Source organism: Amblyomma maculatum, chromosome 1 (genome assembly GCF_055883805.1).
Source record: "Amblyomma maculatum isolate TAMU_Amacu chromosome 1, ASM5588380v1, whole genome shotgun sequence".
Classification (NCBI taxonomy): Eukaryota; Metazoa; Arthropoda; class Arachnida; order Ixodida; family Ixodidae; genus Amblyomma; species Amblyomma maculatum.
The window spans coordinates 202,912,505-202,930,525 of NC_139344.1; the positions used below are offsets into that span (position 1 = coordinate 202,912,505).

Below are 18,021 nucleotides of genomic sequence, written 5' to 3' on the forward strand. Positions count from 1 at the left end.
TGCTGCTCCTGCGCAGCAGCCTCAGCAATTGCCTCCAGCACAACAGCAGCCACATCCTCAGCTCCCACCATATGGCCCGCATGCACAGGAGCAGCCTTTGCAAAACTCCCAGTTGCAGCCACAGCCATTGCAGTCACAGTCTTTACAGGCTCAATCACTGCAGCCACAAACAGCAGCCCCAGGCAGTACAATCTCAATGAATGCAGCCTCGGCACTGCAACCTCAAGCTCTACAACCACAGCCCCAGCAGCAGGGACCAACCTCTGTTGACATGGCAGTTGCATCTTCAGCATCATCAGTGTCCCTGCAAAGCCCCACTGTGTGTCCACCTTGTTTCCTAGCACAGTAGATAGCTACCAATCTCCGAACTAGCCTACTTCACTGCCTACACCTATGAACTCTGATCAGGGCTTGCAAAATTCACTTCATCCGCTGCCTCTGGCGGATGTCCTGAGTGGGGCGCCAGCTGCTGTGGATGATCTTTGCCTACTGGAGGGCCTTATGCCTCCAGAGAGCCCTGGCAGCATGCCTTTGCTGCTTTCTCAGCCGCCATGCATGGATGTGCCGCCTCCTGCACCCGCAAAGAAAAGCAAAAAACTCAAGCACAAGGAGCCCAAGAAAGGGGAGCCTTCGAAAGAGCCCAAGCCTATGAAGTTCAAGACTCCCGAACCTCCGAAAGAGTCCAAGCCCAAGAAGTAGAAGGAGCTCTAGAAAGGCTCCCAAGCCTCCAAAAGAAGAAGGTGCACCAAAGCTCAAAAGCAAGTCAGAGAGGACTTTGACAAAAAGGAGGGGCCAGATGTGAGGTATGACAAAAAGGAGTGGCCAGATGTGAGGTGGTAGCACCTCCCGGCCGCTCCAACCCTGCTTACCGAGCTACCCTGCAGATGGCCATAGAGGCCCGTCGGCCGATCCCAACATGCCTACTGCTTCTGCCCGCCGTTTGTGCCGTGCCTCCTCCTTCAAGCCCTAGATCAGCCCTCACAATATAGCTTTGCTCTGACTGAAAGGCCAAATATGTTTCCCTAATTGCTTTTTCATTTGGTCAAACCAACATTGCCCATGCGTCATATTAGCTGCAGTCATGTCAGCAAGCATCAGGGCTTTTTGGTGCTACATAAAGTGGGAAAGTGTATTTGGCTTGTAATTCATGGCAGAACTGCACTACAGTGTCAAAGAATGGAAAAGAAGCAGCAGAACAGGCTAAAACCAGTTGCTTTTCCTTACCACATTTTTTCTTAGTTAAATGGGGTCAATCCACTGTAGCCACAGGTATAGTTTGCGCTTCAACACATTCTGTGTTGCCTTTTTTGCTGTCTTTGCCAAAGTTTGCTTCTGTCACAGTTGATTGCGAATGGACAGTTATGTATCACAGATTGTCTTCTTGCAGGTTTTCTATGAGTGTATCAGCACATGCGTACCTGTGGATGGAAATTTTTCAATGAGCATCAAGCGCCCAAGATCTGAGGATGATGACAGCTTGGCCCTGGACACTATGAACACAAAGCGCCTGAGATCTGAAGATGATGACAGCTTGGCCTTGGAGCTAAGCTCCTTTTTCGAGTGCCCAGTATGCCTCAACACCATGACGCAGGCCATCGCACAGTGCCAGAATGGGCACCTCCTCTGCTTTTCATGTCGGGGAAAGGTCTCTTCGTGTCCTACCTGTCGTGGACCAATCAGTAAGCTTGACAAGATATGGCTGATGCATGACAGTAGATTTCTTTTTTTTGCAGCAGCAGCAGTCATCCTGATTACTACATTACTTTGTGTTTGCCTGTGAGTTTAGGCCCATTGTTAAAAGATAATTAATATTGGTAGCAAACATGTATGGGGAATACAGTTGACTCCCAATAATTTGAACTCAAACAGGGCGAATTAATATTTGCTCAAATAAATAGAGTGAAGTTTCCACTGGTTGCTAGCGGGACTAGGCTGTGATTACTGCCAGTAACATTGTTATAGCATAACTCCAGATGACTAGTATAATGATAAAAACTTCTGCCATTCATCGCACGCTTTTTTTTATATTCATATATAATGTAATCACTTAGAAATATAAATGTTTCAAGCTGCCATGGTCACCTTTAGTCAGAATGTTAGCTGAAGGTGGTTTTTTAATAATATTAACATTGGAAACACTTCTTGTGACCAGTGACTTCAGGGAGCAGGCCAGTATGTTCTGCCGGCATGTTATTGTTCAGGCCTTTGCAATTGAGCATCCCATGTGTAAGAGTGGAACAGCTTGCTGTATGTCAACAGTTTTGAAAAAATGCATCTACCATGAGTGCTGTCAGTGCAGCACACTTTAATCTATGCCAGCAACATTTTTTTTGCTTTCAGAGCTGTGAAGTGAATGAAATCATTTTTAAATTGTTGTGTGCCATTTGTTGTCCTTTTGCTGCATGTGAAAAGGACGTGCTGGTGCTTTTCATGTGTATCATGGGGGATTTAGCTATGGTGTCATGTCATTTAATTTTGTGGCAAATAAACAGGTCACTTCGATACCAGACTGTGCTTTTAATGACTGCGATAAAGCCCAATTTATTTCTTGTGTATGTGGACTTCTGGGGAGCTGTATCAGCATTATTGAAGGGCAATTTCGTTCTGCAGTTTATGGCAGTCGTGAAACAATTTCGGTGACTGTTTTCTGTTTAATTCATAGCGTGCCATCTGCTAATAACCAGACTGAACTAGACCCTGAAAACATGCACTACGAAATGCTGGGCCATCTATCCGAACTCTCTATAGAACTTTTTAAAGTTTTTAATGAAACGTGGGTACTGGGAAAAAAAAAAGGGGGGGGGGGGGTTCATGGCATGGCATGGAAAACGCTGTTATAGTACCATTTCTAAAACCTGGAAATCCACCAGCCTCCCTTAGTATCTACAGGCCCATAGCTTTGACTGTCTTGCCTAGTCTTTAGAAGGGCTGGAAACATCTGACTAACCACTGTTCTTGACTCCCTGTGTCTCGCCTTCTTCCTTTTATGTGGTCTGAATGGTTCGGAGCAATGTTTTCACCAATCCCATGACCTTCTCAACATTTATTCATGTTTAAAAAAGCATGCTCAACAACCTGCGCATCTCGTTTGCCTTGAAAATATTGTCTTGGAAGCTTTTGTACACAGGCGCCACTGAACTGCTGTCTTTTCTAATATGAAGAAAATACAATACCACGTGGGGGTACGCTATCCTACATGACGATGCAGGTCTAGGCATTTATGGAAACATGTTGAACTGCGTGAATGACTTCCTGTCCAACCTTTCGCTTCACGTGCTCCTAGATCCCTCTCTATGAACTTTTCAGAAGAATGGGTTGTTCAGGATTCTATTTAAGGGACTGAACACTGACCGAAGCGTATAGTGAGATTTTGATAGCAATAAATAGGTCTTGCATCATATAGTATAGACTTAGCAGTCTAGTACCCTGTAAACAAGGATTTATAATTTTAATTTGTCATTGGGCGTGGGGACATACCGTGGTGCCACCTCTCGGAAGTGCCTGCTGTGACGAACTAAGTGGGATAACGCGTGTTGAACTGCTGCTGTAGAATACTTTCCTAGGCAGTTTAGTTGCACTTTGTATTACTTTTATTTATTTATTTAATAAGCACCTTGGTCTGGGCTTGTATATAAGCTTAATTGGATGTATTAGACCTATTAATTCGGCAAGAAAGCACTTCACGGAATCAGAGTTATTGACCAAAAAAACAGCGCGAACAAACGGGGATGAAAGGAAGACACCACAGGAACAAGCGCTGTAATAAGCTTTCGTCCCCGTTTGTTCGCGCTGTTTTTTGGATAATGTATCACTAACTTGCCCACTTAACTATCCTGTAGAGTTATTGAAGTTGGCTAGTTTTAACTACTGCGACGATGTGCACCAGCTGCAGCATTGCTGTTATGAAAAAATAGAAAGTGAAGCTTCCACACAACCAGTCAAAGGTAAGTGTTCACTGAATCTAGGTAATAATATTCCTCTGCAGAAGTGACCCCGTTCGCCTGCTCCCTTGAACGTAATAGAGTAGATAAGTTGGACATATAGCATGGTGAGGCGACCAAAAAATAAAAAGTAATGTGCATCTGCCCGTGCCACTAAGTATAACTGGCTTAGAAAAGTTGGACAGTGGGGAAGACTTCGATTAATTTTTATAGCAAGTGTGAAGAAGCGTTTCAAGCAGTGAATTCTTGCACACTGAGTACTGTCATTGGCACTCTTGGTTCATGCAGATATTTGTTTTCCCCACGCAAAGTAGCTTTTTTTTTTTCTTTTTTTTTTACGAGTAGTCCTCAGCACATCACAGCATGAATGTAATGCTCCATCTCACATTTATTCGTGTACTCTGTCATTTGTAATTTCTGCACTTCTGGAGATGCTGCCTGAGGCAACTCGTCATTCATACCGCTGTCTGTGGTGGCGGAATCTTCAGCTAGTTGATAAAGTGAAACTCCGTGTCAACGCCTTCATTCAGAAAATTTTGAGACCTTCTGGCTTTCAGACAATCCTTCCTTGCTCTGGGAAGGTACTGCTCCGTGAAGAAGCCGCATCTTTTCCATCCTGCCAGCAATAGCTAGGTATTTGTTAGCTTCACAAGTGATAAGTGCAAATTAAAATGCTCAGACCGTTCCTTCTGCCACTACTCGCCTAACTGTTTAGAGCGAACTCCATAAACAAAATTTTCCTTGCTGAAAAGTCTGCTGCACACATGAGAATGACCACTCGTTTTTTTGCCCTTTCAAATCTTGAATAAGGAAGCTTTCGTGGGCTTATTTTTCGGGTAGCAATGGGAGCTTGGACCAGGTTTCATCGCATATGTCTGGGTGCAGAGCAATAAGGGACCCTGGCAACAGCCTAAATAAACTTCAGCAGCCTCAGCAAAGATGCAAGATCAAAAGATGCAATGCTGGCACTCGTTATCAAGCAAAACTACAGAAAAAAATGCGACTATTAGCGCTTAAAATGCACAAATTCAATTGAGCGTCTGCTCCAGCAACAGTAAAAGAAGTCACGTGCCACTTGCTCCCCGAGATCGACGCTATCGCTCCAGTGGTGTCGCTTGCGCCCAATGCAACACTTCTTTTGCATTACCTACGAGGGGGTACCCAAAAGAAACCGAACTTATTTCTTTTTGAACCTATTTATTCACATTTGAAGCCCAAACCTTCAATCTCCTTTAAAGTACTCTCCACTTTCACTAATACAATTGTTTAAACTTTCATTCCACTTTTCAAAAAATTATTTAAATTTATTTTTTGTGATGCTTGACAGCGCCTGCATGGGTTTTTTATTTGTTTCTGCAACATCAGCAAAACGCTTTGCTTTCATATATTTTTTTTCATTCTGGGAAACAAAAAAAGTCTCACTGGGCAAGGTCCGGTGAGTATGGGGAGGTGGTGAGGAACAGGGGTCATCTCATTTTTGGTCAAATATTGATGATTGCAAGAATTTTTTCAACATTTTCATGTGTTCGGGCCGTGAAAGGTCGACCAGAACGAAGTTAGTCATCAATTGACATTTCACCCATTTTGAAATGGGAGAACCACTCAAACACTTGAGTTTTCCCCATAGCATCATCCTTGTATGCCGTTAACATTTCAAGAGCTTCTGTTCCTTTTTTTCCGAGCAAAAAGCACATTTCACTGCCACACGCTGTTCACGAAAATCAGCCATTGCAAAAACGGTGCTCACAGAAAACAGTTGTCACTATAAACTCTGCCAAAGCTAGTACGTCTGACCTTCAGCAACACCAATCGGCTGACTGACTCTGGAATGTTCACTCTATGTGCTCCTAGCGACAAGACACAGTACTACGAAAACGCTGCCCACCAAAAAATTAGTTCGGTTTCTTTTGGGTACCCCCTCGTATTATGCACTTTTAGCATTTATCACTATCTTGCACCATGATGTTCTAAATTTTTTGGATGAAGCAGTGACCATGGCCCACTAAAACTGTTGACGAGGCATACATTCCTGTGCCGCAACTGCTGTGAGTGGGGAAACTGAAATGGGTGCTACTCGACGCAAACTTTTTGGTGTGTGAGAGCTATATTAATTTTTGTTACATCACATTTGCCAATGCACAGTCATCACTGTGGTCACTGCCCATGGTTTCCAGCATCAGCCTACATAAGTAGGAGAATTCCCGATAACATTTACCCACGGTGTTACAAACACAGCCATTATGGAATTGCCCACTTTAAACAGCAAGCTTTCTTTTGCGGCGAAAAAAAATTGGATGCCTAAAAATATTCGGTCCCTTTAAGCAGCACTACACTTTATAACATATTCAGTCTGTGTTAAGTCTCCATTAGCATGCACATCCTCTAATGTGTGTAAATTCCGTTGTGTTGGTTTTTATGGCGCATAAGCATCTAAGGCCATCATGCGCCAAACACAAGGTTGAGTGAGTTGTGTTAAAAATACATTTTTATACTTAAATTATAGTTTGTATTGAACGTTTCTGTCTCTCAAGAAATCCAAGACACATGAAATTTCAACAAGGGCATTCTGTCCTAGCAAAAGGCTTGGATGTAGAGGTATGTGTCCATTATAGAGATGTGTGAAATTCCTTTTCTTTATTTCCTCAAATTGTACACGATATTAAAATGTGGCTTATTGTCAACTCATCTCCGCATGCTTCACATGTTGGTTTTTCTTGTTTGAGAAGTATGAAGTTGTGCATGAGATGTGTAGGCCCAATGTCGAGGCAACACAGGATTACTTCAAAAAAGCCTCTCCATGACTGGATGACTTCCACTCTTTAATGCTTGACCAAGTGTAGTTAGTTGTTCTCCTCATTGTCCCATGAAGCCTGCCATTTAGGTTTTAGTTTGTTCTGTATGGAACTTCATACAGTCTTTATGAGGCGCATAAATGTGTTTTATTTCAGTGTTACGAGCACGGTGGTAGCCAAATCCTCTGCTTTCTCATTTCTATTGATTTCCGTGTGTCTAGGGACCCAGCAGAACTTAAATATCTGTCCTCGCTTATCAGCCTTCACTACACTGTTAATGACATCTCCAATTAAAGGTTTCATTGCATTTGGGGGGCGCAGTGCCATTATTATGCTCAGAGAGTCGGAGTAAATAACACTGTTTTTGATATTTTTCTTCAATATTGTTTCTGCAGCTACTGAAATGACATAACATTCAGCAGTGAAGATATAAGAGCGTTGAGGTAGTCGGACTGTTTTCTCCCAGTTCTCCTGAATTACTGCACTTCCAACGTACTGCACTGGTTTTGAACCGTCTGTGTAAAATCATGTTTATTTCTTGTATTTCTGATCTAAACTCTTGCAGTATCCACGTGAATTTGCATCTAGTCAAAGCGCGTTAGCATGAGGTCTCACACATCGGGAAAGCTATAGTACCATGGCGGAAGTGGGTTTGGTAATAAGGCAACATTGGGAAAGGTATCGAGTATGTCTAATTCTCTACATTTTCCTTGAAATGGAGCAGCAGGGGTCTGACAGGTTGGGGTCTATTGCTGAACAGTGTTCTGGATGGTCCTATTGTAACAATGGGGTGACAGGGGTGTTTTGGGAAGGACCTTATTTTCAGTATGTACATACATGTAAGCGTGGTTCTTCTGTCTGTGAGGGGTGGCTCATTAGTTTCAACATAGAGACTATTTATGGGGGACATTCTGTATGCATCGGTTGCGAGACGAAGGCCTAAGCTATGCACTGTGTTTAGTTGCTTTATATATAATTGTCTGGCTGAACCATAAACTATGTACCCATAATCTAAACAGGAGTGTACTAGAGATCTATAACCAGCAGGTGGAATGTCCTATCAGAGCTGCAGCGCTGTCGTGAGAGGACCTTTAGCACATTTAGAGCTTGAGAAGCTTTCTTCTTTAAACTGTTTGTGTGGCTAGAATGTAATTTTGTTATCAAAAGTCTGGCCTAAAAATTTGTGTTTTTTTTTTTTTTACTGGAATTTCAACCTCATTCAGGAATAAGGTTGGATCAACCTGTAACCCTCTCCTAAGTGAAAAAAGAACACATACAGTTTTTTGTGTGGAGAATTTAAATCCATTTTTGTCCACACGCGAGTTTATTTACTGTTATCTGTATTTTCCTCTGACATGCTGGTATGCTATACATCCTCTAATATATCGGCATGCAGGGGACAAGCTCAGTTGACAATAAAGATAGTAGCAACATATGCAGACAAAAATGGTTCTAGTTTTTTGCATAGAAATCAGTGGTTGTTTTGTTCTCACTGAACTGAAGCTTATAGATGTGAGGCTTATATACTTAAATGAAAATTTAAAAACAAACACAAATATCCACACAAATATCCAAATATCCGCATTAAAAAAAAAGAGAGAGAAAAAACATATTCCTACTTAACATAAGAACACTTAAAGAGAAAGCTTCCAGATGCCTGAACATACTGGATGTGCCCTGGGACACAGAGGGGATTTGATAGGATATGCCTATTGCACATTATCACTCAATAAATATGGTCTTCCTTAGATGCATAGTACACGAATCAGTGTGATTGTCGCATTTAGAATGACAGCATTCAATACAAATAGTCAGTTTGTGTCTAAAAGAATGCATTCAGGACATTCCTGGTACATAGTCCTTATATAGAAGCAAATGAACTGCCTCTCGCAGACAGCAAGCAGCACTTACTGAAAATGAAGTCCCTACTGAAACATATATGCTATATCTTACATATATAGTTAGAGTGCACACCCTGAAGACGGTTCAACAATAAGCCCCAGTTGATCAGGCCTTTATAACTACACTCTGAGAATGTATGCCAAAAGTTAGGGACACTATTAGTTGGCTACAGCTCAAGAAATATTTGGCACATGCCCCTGAAAGAAAAGAGGCCCTTCATACAATGGCATCGACCAGTTTTCATGACCCAGAGTTAATCATTTGTGAACTCCCATTAATTTCCTGCACTCCGCATTGTTTCGTTAGCAGAACTAAGGGGATTATCCATGACATCGTGAGAATCGGTCAACACCTTTGGCTGTCGAGGAATCCTTTGAAGGATATTTGTTATTTTTCTCTTGAGTTGTATCAGACTGCACATGTTCATCCAGTGCAGCCCTAAGACATGCTTCTTCCATGGTACAGCCTACCTGCTGTACCTGACTTCACGTTAACACAATTCCATTAATGACAAACACCACATGAACAAACATCTCACACTACAAGAAGATTTGCAAATTGCCGAAAATTTTGCACATCATAAGTGTAGTAGTACAAGAGAAGTGGGGAAAAATATTAACACTCCATTGTATTGTGGGTCGAATTCCTTTGCTGAATGTTATGCTGTATGCAGTATGCATAGATGTTGGCAGAATGATAAATGAGAACACTGAAAACAGCACAATCTATACTGGTTCTGTGAGTGTACTTATAGCACTATATTTGATAAATGCAGTTGAACCAGTAGTAGGATGAAGCATACACAACATATAGGAAAAGTCGCAGCACAGGGCATTAGCTAACAATTCCTTGTGGGTCTTGAGTTATGTTGAGGTAAATTGAAATGAGAGAGCAGACACGTGCCGCATGAGTTCGCAGTAGAGAAATCATGTAGATTTGCCTCATTGAGACTGCATGAAGCTAATAAACATTCACTTGAAGTATATGGCAGGCAACTTAGGATAACAAAGTAAACAACAAACTGCACTTCGTGAAGCCCATCTTGTTTTGGAAGAATGAAGGACGTGCAGGCGTGAGAAACGTTTCGTAGAAGTAATTTTATGCTGACTTTTGCATTGGGCACATATGCCTTGCACAGCTTTTTACTGATAATAAAAGACAAACCTCTGTGTGAAATGTGGGAATGAGCTCACAGTAAACCATACAACAGTTGCATCTTGCCTGTACTCACCTATGGGGCTGAAACGTGGAAGCTAACCAAGAGAGTTCTACTTAAGTTGAGGACAACCCAGAGGGCTATGGAACGAAAAATGGTAGGGGTAGTCATTAAGAGATAGAAAGCGTGCAGAGTGGGTCAGAGAAATAACTCAAGTTACCGACATTCTAGTGGAAATTAAGAAGAAGAAATGGACATGGGCAGGACATGTAGTGCGAAGAGAGGATAACCGATGGTCGCTGAGGGTAACAAACTGGATTCCAAGGAAAGGAAAGCATAGCAGGGGGCGGCAGAAAGTTAGGTGGGCGGATGAGATTAAGAAGTTCGCAGGGGTCAAGTGGATGCAGCTAGCACAGAACTAGGTTAAGTGGAGAAATATGGGAGAGCCCTTCGCCCTGCAGTGGGTATAATCAGGCTGATGATGATGATTATGATGAAACCACACTTCATTCACATGCAAAAAGCTTGAACAACTAAACAAGAGCTATTCTACGATGTTGGCATCCCTTTTCTCCCAGTGTTGCTTACGTGTGAAAATACACTTGTTGATTTGTTAATGTTTTTACGCTTTTTAAAGAAAGCAAGGGCCTTAAACTATAGATTTTAGAATTGATTCATTCACCTTGCTGCGAGCCCCGCCGCGGTGGTGCAGTGGTTAAGATGCCCGACTACTGTGCCGGACTGCCTGGGTTCGATCTTGATCGCTGCCAGCTGCATTTCGATGTAAGCGAAACGAAGAGGCGTCCCATGTGTTGTGCAATGTCAACACACGTTAAGGATCCCCAGGTGGTCATAATTACTTGCAGCCCTCCACTATGGCTCCTCCTTTTTCTCTTTCCACTTTCACTCCCACCTTCTTCCCTTCCAGGTGTCTACAGAAACAAATGTGACAGATGCTGGGCCTTTCCCTTCCTGTGAACCAATTATTATTATTATTATTATATTGTTCACTTTGCTGTGGTCATCAGTAATTAGGGCGCTCTACTGCTGAGCAATGCGACCCGGGTTTTATACCGACTGTGGCAGCCATATTCCGGCTGAGGCGAAACACAAGCTGCTTGTTTACTCTGCACTGTCAGGTTATCATATTTATTTGGAACCCTACATTATGGCACCCCTCATAGCTTAAGTTTCTATGGGACATTGACCCTATAAACCAACTAACCATACATACGAAACACAAAAAAGCATTACATTATTACAAAAAACAAGCATTTTCAACTTTGTGGTTCAGTACATGGTAACCTTAGCTACTTAATGAGCCATAAAACAACAAGCATTTTTTCTTTTGCATGGCTTGGTTGGTGAGGAATTTCTCGCTCAATTTTCGCTTTTGCATTGAAAGGCATTTTCAGCATTTCATGTGCTGCCAGATGTTTTGCTTTAGAACTTCTTTGCACGTAAATGGTCATTGTAGGCCTTGAGCACAGTGACTAATCAGGTTTGCATCAGTGGTTATTTTAGTTATAGTGATGTACACAATTCTGCACAAGTTGTCACAATGGCTGGAAATTGTAATATTGAAACAACATGATTTATCAAATACTGGAAAGATTAGGAGATTACATATATGTATATATTTTTTGAAGCTACTTGTAATGTCAGAAACACACACACAAAAAAAAAACTGATATTATTCCACGCTTTAGAACATCTTTAGTAATAGGCACAGTTGTGGTGTCACCCCCGTAAAATTCTAAGTATGCTTTTTTCTGAGACAGGCTTTACACATATGTTACTAACAAAGAGGCTCAATGGTGAAGTACTACCTGCTTGTTTTCACAGCATAACCAATAAAACTACTCGGGCAGTTCTTTGTTGCCAGACAAGTTTTTTAATGGAAGATAGCCCACGGTGACTGCTTAGCTCCCTGCTCTCGCTTCTCTCACCACTGGCAATTCAAAAGGCTGGGGAAAAGTGCTATGTCAAGTGCACACATCCTTTTTTTTCACAGCTAATATCTTCTCTCTGCTTGCCCCTTGTTTCAAATTTACCTGTGCACAAACATTTATTATGCTCTATGCTTTTCTACTTTATGAAAATTTTATATGTATAAGGCCCAGGTTGAGATGCATAATAACTCTGTCACCATTGCTGTCATTGTTTAGACTATGGCGGCCCATACAGTGTATACATGCTAGTCACAGTATGCCATTGCCCTGCTGTGCTTCTCACAACCACATAATTGAATTGCATCACATCACATTTTTGAAGCGAAAAGCTTCACTAGACTAGCGAGTCTCACGTGTGCTCCATCGTTAGAAAAAAAAACTATAAAGCCCCGCTTTAATCAAGCCATATGAACGTGCCTTAGTGGCCTATAGGGGTAATGTGAGTGCCAGGGTCCTAGCAGGCTGATTCTGACATAACCGTCCCATGTGAAATGAGAGACCCAAGTTGGCAGCTCTTACCAGGGGACCACGGATACAGACATGGCACACAGCGACGAGCGGTTACACCTGGCGTAGTATTGCTTTCACAATAAAAGTCACATCTGCGCATGCGCAAACCACGGGATGTGACGTGACGCGACATCACCGAAGCTTTCAGCTTCTGATATCCAGGCTTAACCAACCTAAGCCACCACCAACTTTTTTGTAAAATAGGCGATACCACTAGAGGCCCACCGTGAGGCAAAAATTTGTGTTCTGCTAAATTTAAAGGCAGACCACAAATGCAGCCAGCTTGAAGCAGTTTTGGAGAAGCATATGGAGCAGGAAAAGTAGTTTGGAGCAGAATAGAGCAAATGGAGCAGCACTTCCACCCCTGGTAATTTCTTGGGGAGGTCAACCAGTACTTGCCTGCCAAGTGTATTTTCATTTCATGTGATATAAATAAAACAATCAGTAGAAATAAGGAAGAAATGACTTCAAGAAACAAACCCTCGACATTGCTTTGTCCATGACTAAAGTAGTGACAGTACACCGGTACTGGAACATCTGCATCTGTGAATGACGTGTGTGCATGTGTGTGCTTTAGTGGCAAACTTGCGTGCAGGCGACGTTCGTGCTCGGGCCATGGAGCAAATGGCTGAAAAGATTCCTCAGCGATGCAGGTACTCAGCAGAAGGGTGTACTGCTCGGCCTGCACTGCGAGACAAGCAGTATCATGAAGATGCCTGTGAATTTCGGTGGGCTCCTTCATCAAATCAAATCAAACTAAACTTTATTTGTCTCTTAAGGAGAAAAGGGGGTGATGGGTAAAAGCCGCTTAAGTGCAGCTTGACAGAGCCTGGCCCCCTCTAAGTACAGTTATTCTCACTTTGAGAATTTATATTCTGCATGCATACATATGCATGTACCAATATAGCAAGCTACCAATATCCCTCAAAAGCAAAATATATAACAACTGCATCTTACCTGTGGGGCAGGAACTTGGAGGCTAAGAGAGTTCAACTTAAATTGAGGACCATGCAGAAAGCTGTGGAAAAGAAAATGATAGGTGTAACAGTAAGAGACAAAAAGCATTCCAAATGGATTAGGGAAGAAACACAAGCTGATGAAATTCTAGTAGAAATTAAGAAGAAAAAATGGGCATGGGCAAGGCCATTTAATACGAAGGAAAGGTAGCAGGGATCTCTAAGGGTGACAGACTGGATTCGTTATGATCCATAGCACACCAAGACAAGGGACAGACATAAGCACTTGTGTTTGTCCCTTGTGTTCTTGCTGCTTTATAGAACATAATGCATACCCACTAGCCCGAACCTTCACCCTGTTAAGACTAGATTCCGAGGGAAAGGAAGCGTAATAGGGAGTGGCAGAAAGTTATATGGGCGGATGAGATTAGGAAGTTTTCGCTGATAAAATGGATGCAGTTGGGTCAAGGCCTGGTTAATTCGTGGAATATGGGAAAGGCCTTTGCTCTACAGTGCATGTAGTCAGGTTGGTGGTGATGATGATACATATGCATCTACAACGGTCACAATGTACCATACTGCTTTCAAAAGAAGCTGCTCAGTGTTTAAGTGCTGTAGTTGGCTTTATTTACCTCAACCAAGTCTGGAAACGCACATTCTATAATAAGATCATTAAGAATTTGTTTGAGTTAAAGAATGCATGTAAAATTTGCAGTGATCCTTTCTGTATTTTGCAACTGTGGTTTGTACTCTTACTTGGAAACCGGTATTGTACAAACAACCTTGTCACACTGACGTGCATATTTATTGCTTCTTGCTTTGCTTTTCTGCCCCTCGAAAAAACTTCTTTGGAAGCAGAGAGCAGACTTCTCTCAAGTCGTCGTTAATTTCAGTTTTTGGTATAGGCGTCGCCAGGCAGAGAATTTGGCATCTAATTAATTGCCAGTGTGACACAGCTATCCAGCTGAGGTTTATGATTTCCAGTCAAGTACGCACGACCTCTAGTTCAATAATATATCTGGCAATGGGGGGTGGGGGGGGGGATCTTGGCTTAGTTTATTGGCATCTCTACAGGGAAAAAAATGAAAAAACAATGCCCAAAATTGTTGATTGTTGTTATTTGTTTATTCACATAACTACTCACTCGGACATTGCATAGGGGAACATAAACCACATGATTATTTTATAAACAGAGAAATTATAAACGCTGTTGGTTGGGCGGCCTTGAGTACAAGAGGCATCGAAACTTTGTTACACATGTAAAATACGCATACAAACGTATGCAATGCATAAAGTTAAAAAAAAAAATATGCTGACTGAGTCATTTGAAAAAGCAAATTGCGTTGCGGAAATTTGGATATTTCTGGATAAGTTACTACAGCAGTGTCTTGTTAATTCAGCCTGCTAGGAACAAGGAAAAATGTTAAAATTATCCGAAAGCTCAAATTATCGAATGGCCCGTAAAAAACTTCTTAAAATCATTTGCAAGGCAGTAATTTTATCTAATGAATGCCTAGAATGTGGTTGTCTATGCAGTAGAGCTAAAAACTAAATGACAATGAAATTTATTTGCCATTTTCTCAAGCGCTTTGTTTTGCCGTCACTGTAGGGAATGTCAAAGAATTGCTTCAGATTTGTAGGTGCCTCCGTGGCCCTTTGCATAAGCCAAGAATGGATACTGCTGTGTGCTTCCAGCAGGGGCTTTCCTGCCATGCATTGCAGTCATTGCCACTGAGCTTGTGCCTCTTTTTCCTGGTGGTGAACAGGCCCTGTCCCTGCATATACCCCCAGACAGGGTGCCAGTGGACAGGCCCTTTGAATGACATCCGTGCGCATGTCTTTGTATCACACAGCAACTTGCCTGTGCTGCGTGGTGAGTTGAAAACTGTTCAGCACCCGATGTGAGCATGTCCCTGCTGTTGACACTTTTATTTGGTTAGTTCTTGCGCAGTCTTCATTAGCAGCTGATATCAGACAGATGCATTGCATAATGGATCAGCATCCTTCTCATGACTTCTATATGCCATCATGTCCAAGCTTGTGAGCGCAACATATTTACAGAATAAAAACTTGTAGAGTTTCAACTGTCTTTGAGCCAAGTTTCATGAGCGTTAGCCATCGGATGCAGTCACTGCTGCTGCTTCAACCTTGGCTTGTTCCCGCTCTTTGTAAACTTCCTGGCTGGATTTTACATTACGAACTAAGTTTTAATTATTCCAGAGCCCTCCGCCATAGCAGCTGTTTCTTTCTATTTTCTCTCAGTCCCTCTTTCTTCATTCCTTCCCTTGTGGCACTGTTCAGGTGCCCACCCAGATATGTAACATATACTGCGCCTTTATTTGCTCCATCTTAGGAATGGCGTTCATATGGAGGCTCCCTGGACTACTGTCCCCACTCCTCCTCTCTACTGCAGCTGGCGCGCTGCGTACGAAGGCTCACGAGCAGTATGGTTCGGGATGACGAAGGTCATTGGTGCAAATTTCTGGCATACTCTGACTCAACTAGTAATTTTGTGCTCCATAACACGCTGAATCATTTGATACCACTCTGAATCTTCCGAGTCAAATAGATGGTCCACAAAGTTTTATACAAATGGTGGTACTAAGCGGTCCAACCTTGATTCGCAAACCAGAGTATATATAGCGAAACAAAAGTATAAAGTTGTACTGCGGCACCCGAATGTGCTCATTTATCAAAATAATGCAACCTTGAGTGATACGAGCAGTAGCGCTAGCACTATAAAATGCTGCAGTGTGCAGTAGAGCCATTGTGTCCCCACCCTCACACAATGTGATGAGCAGAATTCTATGACCTGCTTTCAGCTAAAGGCAAACAAAAATGTTAGCCAGTTTGATTTCAGCAATTAGGTTGCCTAAGCACTTGCCCTGCTACTAACAGGAATACACGTATTTGTAGAGTGCTGACTGCGTGTTATACTTCATTTTCTATTTAATGCCATATTGAGTCCTGCCTGCTCTTTATGCCACACATTGTGCTGCTTAAACAGTTAGCTGACAGTGAAGCGACATTTGATTTACTGGAATGGTTTTTCATGCTGTTTCAGAGCAACTGCTTTGAATTTTAAGCACTTGTTTCTTTTAGTAGAGACAGATGTGTCGGATGCAATAACCTAAACTTAAAAACCACCAGCCTCATATGGTTATGCCTAGGTGAAATTATTGGTGTTCTGAAAAGGAGGGGTAATGCCTCGGTTTGTGGATGTTTGATACACATACAAAGAGCAGTGCATACACAATGCCATAGCTGTATTGCAGTCCCATGAAAGATGACAAAATAGTACATGGAAGTCTCGTCAATATATTTGTCTGTTCCTGACAGATTTAGGTAGTCTGGGAAGATAAACGCACTGACTCAGGTATCCCTGACAAAGATAACCAGTGGCTTTTATATGCAATGCAGATAAGCAAACACTATTTCCTACAGGAGGCCTCAGTTGCAAGACCCACATAATATATGGTGGTATTAGTTTGTTTGAAAAGAGTAATTGCAGTGTGTAGTTGTAATGTTGCGATAGAATCACAGTTTGACGTTGCTGGAATTGGCAGTATGAGATTTCTCGCATCCCATGTCAGCCATTGCTTTTACAGTCCCTTTATGTGCTTCTGTCACCACCTTTACTTTCCATCATGTGCAGGGGAGAAAGTCAAGTTCATTGTTGCAGACCTCAACTCGTCCTCTCGTCACTGGAGGACCCTGCAGTCCTGCTTCAACCATAACTTCTTGCTGATTCTACAGAAATGGCAGGTCGGCAGCTATGAGCTCTTCTCTCTGCTGGTGCAGCTTGTTGGCACAAAAATCATGACCAGCAAGTACACCTACCACCTAGATTTGAAGGGAAATGGCCGTCAGCTCACTTGGAAGGCTAAGCCAATGTGCGTTTTTGATGATGCAGAAGAAGCCTTCAGGAGCAAAGACTGCCTCATTTTTGATGCAATGCAGTTTGCCACTGGTTGGAAGCTGAGTGTTGATGTGACTGTGGGTATCGCTGCTGGAGCAGTGCTTGACCCTTTGTTCCACAGCACATGAGGAACTGAAGAGGAGCCTTTGAGCAAGTTAGTTTATAATGCAGACATAAGTGCAACACAAAAACATTGTTTACATTAGAGAGACACGCAGCATTCATCCATGTGTGTTTTGCTGATATAGAAGTGCTTTTTTTTTGTTTGTTTTTTTCACTGAGGTTATGTCTGAAATATAAGCAATCATCATTCCTTGGTATCACTTAAGCATACCCAATACTTGAGCTTTACAGACACACAGAAATTGGTTGATTTGTGGGGTTTAACGTCAGAAGCGACTCAGGCTATGAGAGACGCCGTAGTGGAGGACTGTGGAAATTTCGACCACCTGGGGTTCTTTAACTTGCACTGACTTCACACAGCACACAGGCGCCTTGCTTTTCGCCTGCATCGAAAGCGGCCGCCGAGGCCGGGCCGCATTCTTGGAAACAGTAGTCGTGCGCCGTAAACACTGCGCCACCCCAGCGGGGTCAGACACATAGAAATGATATTAAATTGAACAGCATTCAAACCACCAAATGACAGATGTCAATGCTGCACAATTACTCAAAATTTTCAATGGCACCTGGTTTAAAAGTGACTCATGTTTGAATCTTCAACATTCAATAACTCGCTGTATCATAGTAGTGCTGCTGCTATCAAATTTCATTTTTGCTCGTGTGCTGGTTTTGTTTGTTCCTCATGTCTGCTGTTCCAAGATTATGTATAAATGATGATAAAAGAAGCTTCACTGATGGCTGCATAGGCTATCTTTTGGGGGTGAGTTTAGTTA

General features: G+C 42.4%; 1 protein-coding gene across 1 annotated transcript; it reads left to right on the top strand.

Annotated features, from left to right (window-relative positions):
• The first annotated feature begins 1,233 nt into the window (after window positions 1-1,233).
• LOC146205379 (E3 ubiquitin-protein ligase Siah1-like) lies at window positions 1,234-17,256 on the top strand. Its single transcript, XM_084607106.1, has 4 exons — window positions 1,234-1,679; window positions 12,849-12,981; window positions 14,976-15,082; window positions 16,865-17,256. The coding sequence occupies exons 1-4, from the start codon at window positions 1,352-1,354 to the stop codon at window positions 17,254-17,256; spliced, it is 960 nt and encodes a 319-aa protein (XP_084463232.1). The 5' UTR covers window positions 1,234-1,351.
• Window positions 17,257-18,021: the final 765 nt, after the last annotated feature.